General features: G+C 38.1%; 1 protein-coding gene across 1 annotated transcript in view; it reads right to left on the bottom strand.

The window, feature by feature from the left end:
• BARD1 (BRCA1 associated RING domain 1) overlaps positions 1-21,614 on the bottom strand; it is an 80,119-nt gene extending 58,505 nt beyond the window's left edge. Inside the window, exons 1-3 of the mRNA XM_012756781.3 lie at positions 21,353-21,614; positions 9,625-9,681; positions 4,653-4,801 (exon numbers count right to left, since the gene is read on the bottom strand). Of these exons, the coding sequence (XP_012612235.2) occupies positions 4,653-4,801; positions 9,625-9,681; positions 21,353-21,495 (349 nt within the window). The 5' untranslated portion in view covers positions 21,496-21,614. The remainder of the gene's footprint in view (positions 1-4,652; positions 4,802-9,624; positions 9,682-21,352) is intronic.
• Between the last annotated feature and the right edge of the window lie 712 nt (positions 21,615-22,326).

Genomic DNA, 22,326 nt, shown 5'->3' on the forward strand with positions numbered 1-22,326 from the left:
ATATTTCAGAGTATACCACAAAATATGGAGGAACAGAGATGCACATGTTACTAAGGAGCTGCTTAGCCAAGTTTTTTCTTAAAATTTAATAATAAACTATAGAAAAGAGAGACAATTAGAAAATGTGATTTAGCTATCATTAATCTACATCAAAGGATTATAATCATGTACATTGTGTGCCTTTCAAATTATTCTCTATTATAGGTTTCACAACAGAAGTTGAGAAATCTCTTTGACAAACTAGTCCCTTATTAAAAATCAAAGGAAAGTATTCTGCTACCATCTGTGCAACATTAACGCCTTCACTGAAGAATGATTATTTTGCAAATTAAGAAGTATTTAGTTCTATTTAAAAAAAGAAAAGCAACACAGTTATTCAAACACTCATCTTCATCTATTACAAAAAAGTCATAGCATATATGAAACACTATGTAATCATTACAGAAAGACCAGCATCTTTCTCTAAACCAGAAAACAGATAGGGAAATTGTGATCCTATAAAAACATAATCAAAGTATTTTTCTTAACGCCAACAACATCAACATGTTTCATAGAACCTGACCAGCACCTGCAAGGTCTGATTTAATATCATGGGGTTTAAAAGAAAATAAAAACTTTTAAATTTAACTCCATTAGCAGAAAGAAGATTATGTTATAAAGAATAAGGTAAAATTATCCATAAATGGTTGTCAGCAAAATTTGACAGACAAATTTCTTCTCTTTAAAGTACACTGAACCGAGAAAAATCTGTTCAAGTATTTAGAAGCTCATTTTAGAAAGCATTACTATAAATCAGGCTTCTTTATCTCCAGTATACCATACACCATGTCCACGATTTGACAGGTTCTTCCTAATTACCCACCTTAATTACAGTAATTATATATTTTATAGTAAATGCAAGTAACAGGTTCATTTGAAAGATAAATTGTGAACTACAGAGTTTTTAAAAAGATAGATAAAATGTGGGCGATGTTTAACCATTCCACTTAATTCATCATCTTCAACACATAACCATTTAACAGAATCATACAATTTTGGAGCTAGACCTTAGGGATCACTTAATCTAATGCCCTTATCTTATAATGAGATAATTTTCCAATATCCTCATTATTAAGAGGATCAACCATCATTTGTCCCCAACTATTGGTTCCTTCTACCTATTACATAGTTTGCTTTATACCATTTTAGTTTCAGAAGTACTTACTAGATAATAAACTAACGCAAAGTACTGCATAAAATATATTGAATAAACTATAAAGAAACAAAAAGAAATGTTCCAGAAAAAAAAAATCCCAAGTGCCCCTCAAGACTAGTTTGTTTTGGGAGGACTTTGGGAGAAAAAGTTGGTGACAATATAACTTGCATTAAAGTAGAAAAAGCTTTGCCCCACGGTAATTACAGATCTGGGTAGAAGTTTATATTTCAGTACATTTACACTATAGATTTATTATCATTTTCTAGCAAGGTAGCAAAGGAGGATGTTAACATTATAAAATAAATTATTTAAACAAAAAACAAAACTTTAAAAATTTGTTGTAAGATTATTTTAATTAAGTTTAGTCTCTAGAAGATGAATTAGTCTTAGCACTGTCAATTTTTATCCAACTCAATTCCACAAAAGTAATGAATACCTACACTTCCAATGAAAACATTGTTCTAAATGAAAAAACAGTAAGAAACTTACAACATGATGTCCTATGTAACCTGTATCCTCAATTTCCTCACCTACAGAATAAGGGGATTGAAGATGACCTTCTAACTCCTAAAATTCTGATTATATGTTATCTAAACAGTGAAATTTCAACTCATCTTAACATAAGTAATGTTGAAGGCAGGACTGGTTAAGTCTGGGAAGGATTAAGTCTTAATAACGATTATTCATTGTAATAAGGAAAACAAACACAATATGACCTTTGGAAAATGAATCACCATAATTCTTTCTCCAATCTCCAACTCTACTTGGATGAGAAAGACAGGATTTTAAAAGGCCTCAGGTCCCACCCAGAAACTTATTCTAAACTCAATTTTCCTAAATATCTTCTTTAAGATGAAATATGAAGGCAATTAATACTTCCATGATCTCCAAAATATGAAAACTATACTAATAATTCAAACATCACTAACTAGAGTAGAATTTCTGGAAAAGGAGTCTATCTTATACTTCTTTTGCTGAACCCCACAATACGCCATAACTGACAGCAGTCAACCCATCAAGGGTTAGTTAACCCATCAAGTTACCCTGCTCCCCCTTTACCCCACTAAAAATGTCTCATTACTTGTTGTGGATTAGATTGTGTCCCTCTCCTACCCAAATTCATATGCTGAAGTCCTTAACATCCAGTACCCTCAGAATGTGACTTTATTTGGAAATACGGTCATCATAGATGTAATTGTTAAAATGAGGTGATACTTGAGTAAGATGGGCCCCTAATGCAGTATGACTGGTGTCCTTTTTTAAAAGGGGAAATTTGAAACAAACACACCTACAAGGAGAACACCATGTGACATCAAGGTGGCCATCTACAAGCCAAGGAGACAGGCCTGGAACAGATTCTCTCTCACAGACCTCAAGAGGGAATTAACCTTGCACACACCTTGTTCTCAGACTTCTAGTCTCCAAACTGTCAAACTATATTCTGTTGTTTAAGCCTGTGGTCCCCAAACCCCAGGCTGCTAACTGGTACCGGTCTGTGATGACCTATTAGGAACCAAGCTCCACCTCTCCCCCAACCCCCAACCCCTTTGTGGAAAAATTATCTTCCATGACACTTAAGGAACCAGGCAGCACAGCAGAAGGTGAGTGGTGGGCGGGGAAGAAAAGCTTCATCTGTATTTATAGCCATTCCCCATCGCTCACATAACCACCGGAACCCCACCTCCCCCTCAGCCCACCCCATGCCCCATCCACAGAAAAACTATCTTCCAGGAAACCACACCCTGGTGCCAAAAAGGTTGGGGACCGCCCAGTTTAAGCCACCTAGTCTGTGATACTTTGTTATGGCAGCTCTACCAAATGAACACATTACCATACAGCAACTGGAGAAGAATCAAATAAAAATACTATGACAGCCACAAATTTCAAAGCAGCACCCCAAATTTCAATGCATGGCCAATAATCCTAGCAGACCACACACCTCTAAGAATCTAAGGAAAAGTACTTTCATAGACAGAGGCTCACTGATCCTTCCCCACTCCAACTCTAACACTGCCAAGGATGCATGGACTCTTTGTTAAGAACCCCTGCATTAATCCACGGTATCTATGTGGGGGGAGCAAGCTAGACCACACATCAGTCTTTCCAACTAGAAAATACACACTGTGAGTATCTGTGTGTATGTGTGTCTTTGAATAAGAAGAGTTCAGATGCACTAAAGACAAAATTTCTCAATTTGTTCTTAAAGAGATTTACAACCACAATATTATTTTTTAAAGGTAAGCACTTTTAAAAATGTGTATAATTACATCCGAAAATAAGTAAAATTTTAGCACTACATCACATTTTATCATAAAAGAATGAAGTCTAATACAATGACCCAGATAACTAGATGAAGAAAATTTAACAGGTAGATTATGGTTTAAATTCTACTTCTTAAAAGGTCAATTAAGACTCAAAAGTATTTGCCTAGTTTCTTTACTTTGTACAATCAACTACATCTTTAAGAGCTGACAGTAACACAGCCCATCAGAATTCTAAGAACAAAAGATTTAAAAACAGATCCAACAATTTCATATGAGCATTATCAATCATTCATGGCATCTTGCCAGTAAAGAAAAAGTTCTCCTATAAACACACACTAAAATGGTCTGATCTGGTCAATAAAAAGACAATTCCAATATCCAATTACAAAGATGCAAAAAACTTTACTTTCTTTCCACAGCTAATTAGTTCTCAGCAGAAAGCACAAGGGAAGATACATAGTTAATACATGGAGTCTAAGAACAATTTGAGAAACATTAACCCCCATTTAAATAGAAAAGAAAATGAATACTAGATTTTCACTCTTTCAAAATGTGCTCATCTAATTAATTCAGTCTAGAAAAGTGATCCATGGAAGAATGCTGTAGTCTATCTTGCAAAAGTGTATTTAAGTGAGTTAAGCACTATTAACGCCAAAATCACTATTCCCTATATCTTCTACATAAATTATCATAAATGTAAAAAGCAGACAGAATAAAGTAGTGAAAAAAATCTCTGGATCTACAATCAGATGTGAGCTCTGTTTCTCTAGTTTCTGGTACTAACTACATGTGTGACTATAGGCAAGATCACAATCTCTCTGGACATTAGTTTCCCATCTATAAAATAAGGGGCTTAGACTTAATTAATTATCTCTATAGTTCCTGTCATTTCTCAAAATGATCCCCCACCAAAAAATTATCTCCCCAAAAAACAGCTGGGCATGGTGGCATACACCTATAGTCCCAGTTAATTGGGAGACTGAAGCAGAAGGATCCCTTGAGCCCAGGAGTTTGAGTCCAGCCTGGGCAACATAGCAAGACCTCATTTCTTAAATAAAAAAACACCCAAAACACTACAGATCTTAATATCTGAAATACATTATTCAGAATTCCTGATAGGTCTTTTACATATTTTATGTGATCAATATGAATTCATCAGTTATTTAACTAAGGGAGACAGTGATACTTCTCACCTGAAAGTTGGTTGTCATGTAGCAAATTTTGAAGCTTACTACAAAGTTGGATCATGCTGTCTAGTTGTCTATTTATCTTCACGTCTTGTATCCAGGCTGGGGTATGACACACTGGACATCTGGTTCCAATGCAGTCACTTACACAATCACTTAAAAAGAATAAAAAAAATATATATATATATATATCTCAAACCATTCTGCAGAATCTGAATTCCAAAAACTTAACAATAAACAAGATTTTGAACAGAAGTAAATGGAACAGAGTTTGTTCTAACATACAATGGTCAATTATAAAATACTTGTTAAAATGGTATATTTTATTCAGAGAGTGTGATACACACATATAAAATCTAAATGTAAAGTTGCTGATGTAATTTGCTATGAAGAGACTTTACTTAGCCTGACATTAGTCTGCAAAATTTCTCCCTGCAAATAAACAAATTTATAGCTTCTAAGGGGTGAGTACAGAAGAGATATAAACAGATATAGTACCTAATGCTTAGCAGCCACGCATCTCAACCTTTTCTATCCTAAACCTTAACACTTCACTTCACAGAAATACCTAAAATTACTACAGACACTGAGAAAGATCTTTTGTTTTGGTTTTGGCAAAGTGTCTAAAGGTTTTAAAGTAGTTTTTGAGAAAAAATCTTGGATTCTTTCAAACAATTTTATAATCTGTAGACTCAATTACCCTGAATTATCTAAGTGTTAAAGTCTTGGAGATAAAAAAGGTTTCCTAACTTTTGGGGTTACAAATCCTTTGCACATCTGATGAAAATATATACATAATCCTGTGAAAAAGAGGAGTTCACAGTCCTTCCTGAATCTCATCTGTAAATTCCAGAATAAGGATCCCATAAATCTACTCCTTCCTTCCCTTCACCAGATGGGTTCTGAGGATTGGGTAATGTAATAGTGATAAAAGCCACATCTACTCCAAGCACTACGTTGTTTGTCATGTGACCCACTCCTTCGTAGACACAGAGGATTCTTACAACACGAATCATCCTAGACAAAACCTGCAGCATTTCTAACTTTTGTACCCTTGGCTTCTAGCATGATTCCTGACACAAAGTAACTCAAAAAGGGTTGTTAATTGAATCTGTAACCCATGCTAGAGCTGACAGAGACATTTGAGATCATCTAGTTCAATAAATGTCAAATTTCTTTAACAAAGGAACTCTAATTTGGAACCCCCACACAAAAAGTAGGTAAAGTGATTACTCAATTTAAATCACCAATTGTTGTGCAACACTTAATTATTTGAGAAATATTAGTAAAATACAATCTGAAATCTACTTATCAAGAGCTACCACCTCATTTTCAGTTTTGAAGAAAATGAGATCCAGTTACTTAAGTCATTGCTCAGCACTGCACTTGTACTCAGATTAGTCTATTTTATACATTCTATAATATTTGTTCTATAACTATTCTCAACTTATTTTATATACACATTAATCCAGAATTCTGGAGAAATGTCATTTCTCAATAGAAATCTGCATAACTCAGTGAGCCAATATTCCCAAATGACCAATGCATGATGTCATAAAATCATGCTGAATTAAAGATCAATCCAAAGTGCTATTAATAGATATATCAATGGAATTTAACAGAGTACAAAAATTTATTGAGACAGTTTCAGATTCCACAGTGAAGAACTGAAGAAACTACCACTTGTCAAGTTTTTGTGTAGTATCAAGGAAGAATATCCACAATTATCTAAAAAAGCTATTAAAATACTTTTTCTGACTACAAATATGTATAAGGCCAGATTTTCTTCACAAACTTCAATCAAAACATATCACAACAGATGGAGTACATAAACAGATATGAAAATCTAGTTGTCTTCTATTTGGTGAGACATTAAAGAGATTTGCAAAAATGTAAAACAGTGTCACTATTCCTATTTTTTCTTTGGTTTGTAAAATTGTTATTTTTGCAAAAAAAGTATTACTTATGTTAGTAGGTTATGGATTTATTATTTTTAAATGAATTAGTATTTTTTTAAAGTCTGTTTTATATAGAATATATACACATACACATAAACAAAAGCTCTTTATAGTTCTCAATTTTGAAGAGATTATAGAGGCCTGAGATCAAAATATTTGAGTACCCCCACCATATGTCTTAACTAAATTTTATATCTTAGAGTACATGGACTACTTTTATCAGGGATTGGCATCAAAGTACTTAGAAACTACTACTATACTGGCTATGATGTGAAAATCTGTGTCTCTCCACCCTGATCCCACCTCTACATTTCAATTAGACTGAGCTATGTCAAAATCACTTTCAAAACCTTATTGTCCAACAGTTTCATATAACTCAAAATCTGCAAAGAATATAATCTTTAATTTATATAAAACTTTAAGATATAAACTGCCCTAATTCTTGGCATCATATAACCAAAATGAATCAAAACTGCACTGAGTGGATTCTCTCCTACACTCATGTCATACATACATGATCATTTTCTCTTCTAAGATGTTCTCATGCCTCTCAATCTTTTATTGGCCGTTTTAAGTCAGAGTCCTTTAGAATCTGATTAAAGGTATGGTTTCCCCTCCCAAAACACACACACTGTATACAATTTCGTGGAGTTGGCTATGATCTAGCAGCTTTGTCAATGACCTACTGTATACAATGAGCATATCCACCATGCATCAGCTGAACAACACATCTGTTTGCTACAGAGTGGAGGAGTGGGCAACATTTCATAAGGGCATGGAGGCATTTTGGAGGCAGTGACATCTCAGCTGAAACTTAACTGATGAAGTCAGCCTCATAAAAATCTGGCAAAGAACATTCTACATGGAAGAACTAGCAAGTGCAAAAGTCCTGGGGCAGGAGTGAGTTTGTATGCTTAGGGATCTGTAAAGAGAAGGTGCTGAACAGTGTGAGCCAGAGGGGAGTAAGGTCCCATCTGAGAGGTGGGCGGGATCTAGGTCCTGTACAGAATCTTATGGATCAGAGTGCAGAGCATGGATTTTATTCTAACAGGAAGCCACTGAAGGGTTTTAAACAAGGTAATGATATGGATATGATTCATATTTTTAAAAGAACACATTTAAGAATGCAGAAAATGAGGAAGGGGTGATAATGCCATAAAGGAGAAACCAGTTATGAACCTGAGGAGAAATAATACGATGGTGGCTTGGACCAAAGTATAAACAATAGCAACTACAAAAAAAGGAGAAAAAATTCATGATTCAGGGCACATTCTGAGATGGACCAGCAGAACTCAGTGATAAGTGGTAAGCAATTTAGTTGTCAGTGGTACCATTTATTGTGATGAAGATGACCCAGGCAGGAACTGGTTGAAGGGAGGATGATCAAGAGATCTGTTCTGAACATATCAAGTTTGAAATGCCTTTCGTCATCTAGGGATATCAGGTAGGCAACAAGTATAACTTCCTACACCATCTTCCTGCTAGATATGCCCCCGTAACATATCTATGTTTCTAGAAACAAAATTAGGACCCGAAGCATAACTGCCTCACACATCCTCAGCCCTCTGAAGTCATACACTAGATTATTTTCATATATGCTCAAATTTCAGAATACAGTTTGCTCATGCCAAATAGTCACATACTCATAACCTGAAATAATTAAAAGATCAATTCAAAGGAGGTTATATGAACTCTGTCTCACAGACGATTAAACCAAATCCCGAACAGGATGAGATGAAAATCTGGAAGATAAGGCTTTCACAGGAATCTAATTTCACAATAGCTTGCTGGGCATGGTGGCTCATGCCTGTAATCCTAGCACTCTGGGAAGCCGAGGAAGGAGAATTGCTTGAGCTCAGGAGTTTGAGACCAGCCTGAGCAAGACCAAGACCTCATCTCTACAAAAAAATAGAAAAATTAGCCGGCCTAGGTGGTGCACATGTGTAGTCCTAGATACTTAGGAGGCTGAGGCAAGAGGATCACTTGACCACTGGAGTTTAAGGTTGCAGTGAGCTACAATGACACCACTGCACTCTACCCAGGGCAACAGAGCAAGGCTCTGTCTCAAAAATTAAATAAATAAATAATAATAATTCCACAATACCTTAAACTGTATCCCCTGAAAAGATGTTGAAGTCTTAAGCCCCCAGTACCTGTGAATATGACCTACAGGGTCTTTATAGATGATCAAGTTAATATGAGAGCATTAGGGTGAGCCCTAATCCAATATAACTGGTATTATAAAATGGAGAAATCTGGACACAGAGGCACACATGCCCACAAAAGAGAATGTTATGTGAACATGAAAGCAAAGATCAGAATGATGTATCTACAAGCCAAGGAATGGCAAAGACTGCATTAACCCACTAGAAGTTAGGAGGGAGACATGGAGCAGATCCTGCCTCATAGCCCTCAGAAGGAATCAACTTCCTGATCTTGGACTTCTAGCTTCCAGAACTGTGAGATAATACAATTCCATTGTTCCAAGCCACCCAGTTTTTAGTTCTTTGCTAAGGCGGTGCAAAGGCAATTTATGTAACCAAAGTGTATCCCTGTAATAGACTGAAAAAAAAAAATCAATAAATTCAAAGGAAGACAAGAGAGGGGAAACAAAGAAACAAAGTTGGAACGATAGAAACTAGTATGATAACTGTAAGAACTAGATGTCCATTATTTTGAAAGTCTAGATTCAAAACTTAACTGGAAAATAAAAAGACATATTTGAATTATTTAATATATAAAAGATATTAACTTCCCCCCCCAAACTTAGCAAAGCTACTTACTAAGCTTTGTAACTCTGAAAAAGTCATCCTCTTGAGTTTTGATTTTCTTATTTGTAAATTAATAGTTATAAGGATAAAAATGAGATAATGTACAGTAAGTTACTTTGCATACTATGAAAGCTACACAAATATAAAGTATTATTATCAACATGATTATATGTTATCAAGTAAAAAATATAGTTACAATATATATGTGTGTTTGTATATATATATATATCTCAAGCCATAATTACTTACCTACAAAAGATGTGTTCACACCCTCCTAAGCACACAGGCTCCCTCAGAATATTAGTGCTGTTTGAAAAAATGAAAACAATAATGTCTTAGGTCATTGTTAAATAAACATTTCATGTCCAACATTGCACAAATCCAAGGCCCAACACAACCATATTTCTCTTTCTCAAAGCAGAAGATATCAAGGATGTATTCATTTGAAAGGCTGTTACTCTCTGGTTAAATACTGTATCATAACACACCTGCTGAATTTAAATAGCAACTATCAAACTCAGTACAAGTTATAACACATTTTATAATGTATTTTCTGGGTGCTGGATAGTTGGATCCTTTATTGAAAGGACCTGTTGTAAATGTGAATTCAGTCAAAGGGCCACACTTTTGGATCCAGGCAGCCACATGTGACTCTAAGGTTGCAGGTTCCCCACCTCAATGATTCAATATGTAGACCACATATCTCAAAATATGACCCACAAGAAGAATGACCATATAATGTATTATCCATTTGAGAGCATTTCTGAGAATGAAGAGGGGTGATAGCTGAATAGGATACTGGGACAACAGGTATAACCCAACACTACCCCAGGCAAACGAGGATATCTGATCACCCTGACCATAAGTATCCATGGTTTCCCATAAGAAAGCATATGTTTCTTGCTATTGTTAAGTAGCCATCTATTTCTCAGAGATGTTTTGTCAAAAATACAGCCATTCTTCCAGTTCACAGAAAGTTGACTGTTTTGTCCTTTAAGCAATTGCGAATAGAAATCATCAAGCTGGCAGTTGGCAGACTGAATGAGATTCACTGAATTGAGGGAAGAGAAACATAAACAAAATAGTCCCAATGTTGTCCATCAAAATACCTGCTACATTTGATAGTCCTAAGAAGGTAATGGTATTTACTAATAAACACACATTAAGTCATCATAATCACACATTAAATATACACACATTAAGTATACACACATCACACATAATAAACACACATTAAGTCACTCAGTAGATAATGCAGCCAGAAGAAAGCAGAGAAGTCTCATAAGGAAAGAGCATTTTTTGTGCTTGGTTTATTACGCTAACCCTAGGACCTTTAGGAATTTACACCATTATTATCCAATTACCTCTGTACACATACCACGTATCAATAAAAATAGTTCTCCACATTTCTTGAAAGATCAAAAGTATTATGCTGCACATTTTCATAGATATGAACATTAAAGTGAAATTGAGCTTTTCAGAAAGAGTGCTCAAAATAGTACACACCTACAATGTTATTCTCAAGATACTGAAAATGGTGCTCACTGACATTATAAAACCCATTACTTTCTAAAAACTCACCATATTTGATTTTCCTATCACACTACATAGAACATACTCATAAAAACACAACTTTTGTGATTCTGACAATTAAGATGATCTTTCTTAACATTCATGCTGGCCCTATAACTTTTGTTCATTATTTGACCTACCAAACCTAACCTCCTCTTTCCCAATCAAGTGTGTTGAATTCTACTTCACTGCAAGCTCTGCCTCTAAGATCTCAAAAGTGGTCTTATCTCACCTCCTCCCATCACAGTATCCTTCTTCTTTCTCTTTTATGACATCCCTTTGGCCAAACCTCCATCTTCAGGTTGCTCTCCACCTTGAGAGCCCCATTCATTTCTGTATGGATTCCCTATCCAGCCAGAGTTAACTACCTCAGAGCCATCTTCACCCCTAAATATATGCCTACCTCTTCACCAGTAATCTTACCCCTCCTTACAGTCTCAGAGGAAAAAATTTCCTTCAGTATTCTTCTATAAGATGCACTGTTCTGTCTGTTTCTAGCTCCTGTATTTTCTCTGCCTCCTAAAGTACTCAATTCTCATTCTTTCTTGCCTTTCTTCTTCCATTTGGACCTATACGTGCACAGGTAATCTTGCCTTCAACCTAAAATAAACTCTTTTGATCCTACCTCTTCCAATCTATCTTCTGCCCCATATCTCCCCTTTCTAAAACAGATAAAAGTTCTTAAATAAGTGCTCTCTACCAGTTAACTCCATCTCCTTACCTTCGTAGCTTTAACTGCCACCACTCTGCTGAAACTGCTCTCCAAAGCATTTTTGGTCCTCATTCTCCCTGACCCCTCTGTGAAATAGTACTAACTTCAACTACTTTCCTAAAAGTTTTCCTTCCAATGAGTTGCAATATTCTCATAGCACATTGATCTACCTAGTCCAGCCTCTTCTTAGCTGCTTTTCCTACTTTTCAATGTGGGCATACCCCCAGGAGGCACCCCATAGCCTCCTGGCTTTCTCTGGCAATACATGACTCAATGTCTTGATTCTGTTTCTAAACTTTAAATTTCCTTTTTAAAATGGCTCTGAACTCTTTACCTTTAGTTCCTACCTTTCACCCTAGCAATAAGATGCCATTAAATACCATGTAATTAGCAGTGGTTTAATATCTATGAATAATTGATCAGCTATACTAATTATTCTAATCAATGAGCTAGAATATATTTTTTGTTGTCATTCATAGATGAAAAAAGACACTAGAAATGTGAAGTATGTGCATGTATGTGTACTGAGAGAGGGTGTAGGGAGGGGAACAAGTGAACCAAGCTGGATGGGGGGTAGTGCCAACTTCGAACTTCAGTGGAAGAGCTCAAAGGGCGAATACACTGCACAGAGGAGGGTGGCACTGATCTGTGCCAAAGCCAGACTTTCTGAGAATGGCAGAGCTTAGCTGAAAAGATACCCTGGAATAAAAGAATTCTTAGCTGGGCGTGGTATCATGTGCTTATAGTCACAGCTACTTGGGAGGCTGAGACAGTAGGATAGCTTGAGCCCAAGAGTTTGAGGCTGTAGTGTGCTATGATTGAGCCTATAAATAGCCACTACACTCCAGACTGGGCAACATAGCAAGACCCCATAGTTTAATGTTTTTTCTTTTTTTTTTTAGACAAAGTCTCATCCTGTTGCCCAGGCTACAGTGCCATGGCATCAGCCTAGCTCACAGCAACCTCAAACTCTTGGGTTCAAGCAATCCTCCTGCCTCAGCCTCCCGAGTAGCTGGGACTACAGGCATGCACCACCATGCCCAACTAATTTTTCTTTATATATATTCATATATTTTTAGTTGTCCAGCTAATTTCTTTCTATTTTTTAAGTTAGGCAGGATCTCGCTCTTGCTCAGGCTGGTCTCAAACTCCTGAGCTCAAATGATCCACCTGCCTCGGCCTCCCAGAGTGCTAGGATTACAGGTGTGAGCCACCACACCCAGCCTCCCATAGTTTAAAAAAACAAATTTTTATTACAACTAGGAGATATCTAAAATATTTTAAAGGGATCCAACTTTAAAGCAACTATTTCACTGCCAGGAATTTATCCTTCAGATACACTAGACACTTGTGAAAATGAAACTTCAAAACACCAATGGTATCTAGACAAGAGTCTAAAAGCTTCCCGAGATTAAAATAAAATGTCATATATATATATTTTTTAAAAGCAATCATAACGGCATAAGACTTCTCAAGAATAATAAGGGATGCCACAGAACTGTTGAGCAAAGCCTTCAAAATGATAACTGAAAATTATTTTGTACTTAGAATTTCTATATCTACTCAACTTCCATAATTCAAAATTAATAGGCCGGGTGTGGTGGTTCACGCCTGTAATCCCAGCAATCTGGGAGGCCGAGGCAGGCGGATTGCTCAAGGTCAGGAGTTCGAAATCAGCCTGAGCAAGAACGAGACACCGTCTCTACTATAAATAGAAAGAAATTAATTGGCCAACTAACATATATAGAAAAAATTAGCCGGGCATGGTGGTGCATGCCTGTAGTCCCAGCTACTCGGGAGGCTGAGGCAGCAGGATTGCTTGAGCCCGAGTTGGAGGTTGCTGTGAGCTAGGCTGATGCCACGGCACTCACTCAAGCCTGAGCAACAAAGCGAGACTCTGTCTCAAAAAATAAAAAAAAATAAAAAACATATACAAAATTAATAGATAATAGGTAATAAGAAAACTCATTTTTAAGAGTAGGAAGAAAGATAATAAATAATCTCTAGAATAGAAAAAAAATCAAGAAATAGCAATATAAACATATTATTTGAAAATGTAGGTAAATGCTAGAAAAACTAAAGAAGATGAAAGAGGTTGTAACCAGAACATAAAACTCGGGGGTGATGAGAGATAAGCAAAGAATGCTTTCATTATAGTCTTTGTCCTATTGCTTTTGTCAACTATGTTCATGTATAATTATATTAAATAATTCAAAACCATTGTAAATAAATGTGAAGGCGTATGACAAGGATATTCACTCCAGCACTGCTTGTTACAGCAAAAGACTGGAAACAATCTAAATTTTTACCAATAAGGAAATGGGCAAATAAATCACAACATATCTACATGATGTACAGTACCCTCTCATCTGAGGTATATAACGCTTACATCAACATAGAGAACCTCTTAAGGGACACCACGATAAATTGATAATTATGAGTTCTTAAAGAAGAGAATTCAGACTTATCTATTATTCATTTAACAAACATTTAATGGCCAAATACCATGTTAGTATTTTAATTCTTTTCATGAATGCCTATATTATTTTTAGTTTTTAAAAATTTAATATTAAAAAGTTCTTTACAATCTGGTAAACCCCAAGCCATGCAACTTTTTGTCTCATTGCTCTTCAACAACACTCTGCTCTGGTCAAGCCAGTGCCCATAAAGATTCTCAAAAAGCCAATGTCTAGCACCAATCCTATTGACTTTGCTCAGACTATTTTCCCCAGCCTGGAATATATGTCTTCCTCCCTAACAACTACTTAAGCGCAACATACTATCCAAATACTGTTCCAGCTGTTATAATATGATACTAAAAAAATTAGCATAGGAATTCTTGGATATTAGCCTTCATGCCATCACTTAAGCAAATCCACACTATGCACCAGACAGGAAAAGAATACAAAAGTTGACTGTGTTCTGCTCTTTCCTAAGGGGCTTATAATGTAGGAGAGTAATCATATAAACCAAATTAACATCTGACTTAAGAGACATAACAAGTGGTCTAAAGATCCAAAGAAGAGAGATGGCATCTAATTGGGACTCTGGAATTCAACGTTGAAAGGGAAATATTATATTTTGTACAGATGGTCCTCAACTTACTATGGTTCTACTTACAATTTTTCAACAAGTGTTAACATATTCAAGAGAAACCATACTTCAAATTTTGATCTTTTCCCAGGCTAGACACATGCAGTATGATGCTGGGCAGCAGCAGCAAGCCATCCTGTTTTTCACCTTCAGAACAGTATTCAATAAATCACATGAGATATTCAACACTTTATTATAAAAGTGGCTTTGTGTTAGATGATTTGGCCCAACTGTAGGCTAATGTAATGTTCTAAGCATGTTTAAGGTAAGCTATGCTATGCTATGATGGTCAGTAGGAGTATTAAATGCATTTTTGACATAGTATTTTTAACATACAATGCATTTATCACAATGTAATTTCATCGTAAGTCAAGGAGTATCTGTATTTTAACTGTATTTTAATTCTCTATTTTTCTTGTTTCCAAATAGACTATAACTCTATAGATGAAAGATCTGGACTTTCATTTTTTTCTGAGCTCCCCAACCCACCATTACCAACCTAGCATGGTGCTGTACAAACAGTGGGATTTCAATAAATCCTCAATGAACGAACCAAATGAAAGACTATATACAAAAATGTATTTGTATTAACAATTCCATTTCATCCTTACCCTATTTTCTGTTTGATATACATACATATTAGAAAGAAAAAAAATCCAGATGAAAAAGAAAAGACATTTGCATGGTAACAGGATTTCTGTACCTTGAAAATTCAGCTACTCTACTTTCTCCTTGCTTGTAGTCATACTTCTGTTAATCTGACATGTAGTTGATTTGGAAAGACCGGTGCTGTCAGAAGATTATAATTTAGGGGAGAACTAAGTAGTGAGAACAAATGATTTAAAAAAAAAAATCCCATTGATATAAAATTTTCTTTGCAAAGAAAAAAAGGAAAGCAAATTCAGTTGAGATTACAATATTGAGGCAGATCTATTTCTTAACTGAATGGCTCTCCTAAGCTTCCATGAGATATCAACTGCTATTTAATAGTAGGAAGGACAGCTCCCACAGTGCTCTTACTTCTTAAAAATAGAAAGTATTTTTAAGTTGTGGACCAACATGTTTAACATCAAAATGTATAGACTTTCCAAGCCAATTAAACAACTTGTATTTATCTTCAGAATAAATAAAGTGTTTAACAAATACAGGTATATGGGTGACATGGAAGCATCTTATTTTGTATAGTTATTTTGTATGCCAGGTTCAAGTAAATCACATGGGAAAAATAAAAAAATAATGTCTGTTTAGAGTCAAGAAATGTTGAATGAATAAGTCAAACAATCCAAAAGTCCAATGGGCAATAGAACTGTCTATTAATGACTAATTATAATAGAATCTACTATAAGAGACAGGTAAGTCACAAAGAATATCATGTATACCCAACTCTGATAGAGTTGGTTATTATGTCTTCTATGTCCTTTCTTCGAAAGCAAAACAATATGTAAGTAACCAGTGATCTTCCTCTGTCCTTCAAAGCTTCCTCTTCCACCAGAAATGTAAATGTGGAGTCTCAAGGCTCAAACCTAGGTTATTTCTCTTTCCACTCACTTCCCTATGCATTCCCCAGAAGTATGCCCTCAATTATCATACATATGCAGGTGACTCTCAAATTTCCATTCCCATCCCATCCACTTTCTTTTGAGCCCAGACTTGTATACCAATAACTTCACTTGTAAAGCCATCCTCTCTGTTATAGGGAACAGTATAAAGTGAACTCAATATGTCCAGTAAGTTACTATGGCAGTCAAAGACCTATATAACACCAGCTGTGTATATGCCTGTATTGGGACTGTGCATGTTGTAGTTCTAGCTGTAAATCCCAGAGGAAAGACTTGTACCTTCTACATCTACCCTGAGGCCTCAGTAACTGTTCACTACAGGCAATTAACCTCAGAAACCTATGGTGGATGCTTGGCAATCCAGATAAATTAACTAGGTCCTTCTGGTATTACCACTTGCAAAGGCCCTTCGAATGTGATCCTACCTTAACCTAAATTCTTTCATACATTAATTCAACCTTTAACACTAAGAAACTATGTGTCTGGCATTGTGGCTACAAAGTGCACCTGTCTCTTTACTAAATGTGTAGTATAACTGAAAGAGACAGATATCAATCAATCAAAATACTACATAAGTAAATAAATCCCACAATAGATATTTTCTAATTTGTAGGATATGATGCAAGCAGAATACCAACAATCTGTACGTTTTTCTGTCTGTATGTATGTTATACTTCAATAAAAAGTTTTAAACACTACTTTACATCCAGTGGACACTAATAATTATGAAATCTGCAAACGAGAGGGAGCCTTAAAAAAAATCAACTAGTCCATCTTCTTCATTTTACAGATGAGGACACCAGAGTCCTGGGAAAGCTACACAAGTCGCTCTCCTTAGGAAGTTAACTATGTGAACCAAATGAATATTACAATCTGATTTGACCCTGTCTTAATACCTGGCCCACTCCCCATTTATTCAACAATTCTTTTTAGTATACAGTTATTTGCTAATATTCCCCCACCTGGCTCCATTTCTAAAAATCTATCCATACCTTAAGGCCCAGTTCGAAAGCCCATGAAGCTGTCATAGGTCACACCCAAGTACTCTTCTCACCATCCACTTGGCCAAGGTGGCCCGCATTGTAACTTACCCTGAAATGTACCTTTTATCCCTTGAAATCAAGTGTATGCTCCTTAAGAGTAAAAAATGCATTCCCTTCTCTGCTAATGCAATGCCTCAGTAATTGCTTGTTGTTCTAATGAATAACCAGCACCAGGGCAAACTGAAAGGAACAATCACCCGATTTAAGGATGTCTTTGAACGTGCAAAACTCATGTGGAAAGGCAAAAGCTGAATGCTGGCTGGAGTCAGGAAATCTGTACTTTCTTTTACAAACATTCATATAGTATATAGTATATAACAGGCACTGCTCTAAGTATCTTATAAATATCAACTTATTTAATCCCCCTTTTAAGGTAGAAACTATTAACTCATTTTGCAGATAAAGAAAAGGAAGCAAAAAGAAATGAAATAACTTGACCAAAATCACTGAACCAGGACATGAAGCCAGAGCCTGACTCCAGAATCCAAGCTCTTAACTGCTAAACTATAGAAGCCACATTCCTCAAAATATGAAAGAATACTAAATTAATCTTGATCACCTTTTACATGACAAGAGATAATTCAGGGGGAAAAAAATCACTCATCCCAAAAGTTACAGGGTTACTTTTTAACTTTTTACTAAAAGTTGATTAAAAAGACCCAAGTTACAATTGTCATAGATGCCAAATCCCATCTTCACCTTCAAAAATAGGCCAAGAGGTACCTCATTATTTTAATTCACAAAAGTGTGTCCTATGACACCTGGGGCTTTTACACTGCAGCTCCTCTTATCATTTCCTGCTTCCTTCAGGAACACATTATTACTGTGTTTTCTGCCATCCTCTCAAATGATATGGTCTTCCTGTCCCCTTTTTCGAAATCTTTAAATTGTGAGGCTTGGCCCTAACACAAATGTCACATCTGGCCTCTTAAACACTTTGATCAGCTTCACCTTGAAGCTGTACTTATGGTAAAGGTCAAGAAGGGAAGCCCTGTTATGTAGCCAGTCCACCCTCACAGCAAGTAAGGCTTGCTGCAAAATACGTCCAATGTGCTACACGAGACAGATGACAGCTGGGAACATGAGATAGATGACAGCTGCAGCTGAATGAGAGGGTAATCGGGGTAATCACTAGCCCACTGGGTAGAACTTTGAAACTGTAAAAGGATATACTGACACGATTTCAAATAACATGACACTGCTTTGAACGGTGGGTACAAAAGTGAGACGCAGACCATCCCGAGTTGCTCCTTTCCAGCAATGATGTCAGGCAGCTAGGAGGGCAAAGGCAGAGGTGGAAAGGATGTTTTCTCCTGGGTAAGGTGCAGGTAGCCAGGCTTCATTCACTACAGACAGTGCCAGTGGAGAGCACTAAGAATTAGGAAAGCATTTCTATATCTTAGAACCCACATGATACAAAATTTTATGCAGAAAAGGATTTTTAAACTTAAGACATTTTACCTTTAAAACAGAGTTTGGCAAACTATTGCCTGTGGGCCAAATCAAGCCAGCAGCCCATACAGCCCTTGAGCAAAGAATGATTTTTACATTTTTAAGGAAGGTAAAAAAACAAAAATAACAGAAACTGTTTGTGGCCAGCAAAGCCTAAAATATTTACTATCTGACCCCTGACAGAAAAAAATACAGAGCCCAATGTGAAAAATATGCATTATAAGAAAGAGTTAAGATTGACTTCATCCATCAGTTGTTCATATGCTAATTATTAATTTAAAAGATTATCAGTGGCATTCAATATCATCTAGCCAAATGGATGAGCCATATTAAAAATATGGGCCAAGTTACTGATGTCTACTTTCAGGCCTTTGGCTCTTACTGTCTACTCGCTTCAATCAGAAACTGGAAAAATATTTGGTGGGGGGTAAAAAATGAAACTGGTTTTGTTAGATTTCAGGACAATCTATAGATGATTCATACAGAATACCTATTTTGTCTTTTCTAAATCATTTTTTTTTTTTTGAGACAGAGTCTCTCTGTTGCCCAGGCTAGAGTGAGTGCCATGGTATCAGCCTAGCTCACAGCAACCTCAAACTCCCGGGCTCAAGCAATCCTCCTGCCTCAGCCTCCCAAGTAGCTGGGACTACAGGCATGCACCACCATGCCCGGCTAATTTTTTCTATATATATTAGTTGGCCAATTAATTTCTTTCTATTTATAGTAGAGACAGGGTCTCGCTCTTGCTCAGGCTGGTTTCCAACTCCTGACTTTGAGCAATCCGCCCACCTCGGCCTCCCAGAGTGCTAGGATTACAGGCCTGAGCCACCACACCCGGCCTTTTCTAAATCATTTAGCAAACAGAGACCACATTCTTTTGTATTTTTACAAGATACCTATTATTTATCATTTATTCTATGACAACCACCACACTTAACACTGTACATGTATAATTTCATTTAGTTTCTTGCCTCTTATATAAGTTCCTTAAGGGATGTGATTTTTGTCTGCTTTATTCACTAACAAATACCCAATGTCTGGAGCAGTGTCTGGTACTTTGGAAGTGCTCAATAAATTTATTATTAAATCCTTGCAGGAGAATGAGCTAATCATTATTACTCATATGGGGATAATGAGGCACAGTGAAGTCAAATGACTTGGCCCACTCACTAGTATCAAAGCTGGAACCTGAACTCAGGATGTCTGACTCTACAGTCTAAGTGAAGCACCATGCTTTCATACAGAAATGTGCCAAGTGAATGTCTAACTTTTGTTGAACTATTACGGTGTGAACTTAATTGCTTCTGTTATTGCAGCAGTGCTAGTCTTAAATCTTATTTTCAGATGACCCATATGCTATGGGAAAACATACACATACAACTCAAAATGTCTTCATGTGCTCATTCTAGCAAAAGTGTCACTTCTCTAAAGAATGCAATGATGTCATTTTGTCACGGATGTTAAGTTTCTGTAAAACAAAATATAAGTACAAAACTATGACAGTTAAGTCTTTTTCAAAGAAAAAGTTGCTGTTACTTACACTTTGTGTATAAGCAACATAGAATTAACTAAGTTTTGCAAGCAGGAAATCAGAGGGAAGAAAAAAGTCCAAAAGAGAAATACGGTTGTGACAGCCACAAACAGAAAGCCAACCGAGTGATCTTGACGCAGAAATACTGAGCTGCGCACACAGCAATAAATGCTTTTAGAAGAAATGAAAAATGAGCCAAGCCCTTCTTGGGTTTTATAAACTTCCTTGGTTTCTATACTAGAAAGAGCTACAAGAAAAGGAGCAAGAACCAACCACTCATGAAAATAATGTCTTTGGATGGAATGAAAACCCTGAGAGGACTCCCATTGTGTAACAGCATGAAGTAAAATAGGCAAAAATAATAACAAACAGAATCTCGAAAAGCTGGAACCCCTGGCCATACAGTCTTTTGACCTAACCAAGGAAATGAGACACAGAATTGGCGGTGTCCATTACACTGCCATCTATAACCTACCCCTAACAAGGCTCCCCAACACTCCACCACACCCCAAAAAGCTGCTACGGGGAAAATCTCAAAAAAGCCAGCTCAGCCAAGAGGGACAGCGGCTTCTAACTTAGAGGGCCTCTGGGACGACCCCGCAGCCCTTGGTGTGAGGCTCCGGGATCGAGGACCTAGGCCGGGTAGGAAGCAACGGAATCCTTAGCGCCCCCCGCCCCGCCCGGCGCCCCATAATTCACATCTGGGGGCGGGGCCAGGGTGCGCGTTTTAGCCACACCCCCAGACGGTTCTTCAGCGCGCTCAATTCGAAAACTACCGTTGCAGCTGGACTCGGTGCGAGCGAGGGGAGGCTGGGAAGCAGCCCAGAAAGAGTGCGAACGGGGGCCAGGGAAGGGATCCCTGGGCAGGTCCCAACCCTGCACCCGGCCCGACTGCCGGGCGGCAGTGGGAGGAGGAAACGGGAGGTCAGAAAAGATCCCCCGGTCCCCTGAGACCCGGGCGACCCGTGCCCCAGGCCTCTGCCCTCGCGGCAACCCCTCGACGCTCCCTCTTTACCAACGCGAGCAGCGCAGCAGGTTCTCCAGGCGGCCGAGCGCGGCGCGGCTGTGGGCCCAGGCCCCGCGCCCCGCGGGCTCCATGGCGGGCGCGGGACGAGGCTCGTTCCCGGAGCGGACCCTCGGCTGCCGGTTCCCCGGCATCGCCCCGCCTTCGCGGGAAAGGCTTCTCGAAGAGTGGGAGGCCGGGAGGACTCGGACAGCCACGGAGACGCCGCAGGCCAGCGAGCCGACCCCACCCCAGCGGTTCCCGCGGCTCTGGAGGGACGCCCGGGGGGCGGGGCGCGCGGGGCGGGGCGGGGCGGCTGAAACTCGCCCAGAGTCCCGGCTCGCGCGACCCAGGGGCGGGGCCTGGGGCGGGGCGGGGCGGCTGAAACTCGCTCAGTGTCCCGGCTCGCGGGACCCAGGGGCGGGGCCTGGGGCGGGGCTGGGCGGCTGAAACTCGCTCAGAGTCTCGGCTCGCGGGACCCAGGGGCGGGGCTTGGAGCTGAAACTTACCAAAGCCGGGGCGCGCGGGACGGAGGGGCGGGGCCACGGTGGCGCGTCAGTTGGCGGGAAAGGGGCGGGGCCGCCCGAGGGCATAACGCCCAGGACTAACGCAAAGTCGCTGCTTCCAGGAGTTTAAGCTCTAGGGACCCTCAGGCGAACTTAACCGTTGGAAAAGACACAAACCGAGAAACTAATGGAACGTTAGCTATAAGGAGTGCTGTCTAGATTACTGTTGAACTTGCAAAAGCTTTGCCCATGACACTGGAAGTGCCACTCTTTATTCCTAGGAAAGTAACTTTTTCTTCTCTTCCCCCCCACCCCACCTGTGGTGCATAAGAGCCAAGTAAAAATAAGGAAGGATAGCCAGCAGAGGGGCAAAAAAAAAAAACAAACTTTTTGCCAAATCCAAGGTCATTAAAATTTTCTGCCTTGTTAAAAAAATATATATAAGGAGGGTTTCTATCTAACTAGTTACAGATATCTGCT

The sequence above is a fragment of the Microcebus murinus genome, chromosome 8, assembly GCF_040939455.1.
Source record: "Microcebus murinus isolate Inina chromosome 8, M.murinus_Inina_mat1.0, whole genome shotgun sequence".
Lineage (NCBI taxonomy): Eukaryota > Metazoa > Chordata > Mammalia > Primates > Cheirogaleidae > Microcebus > Microcebus murinus.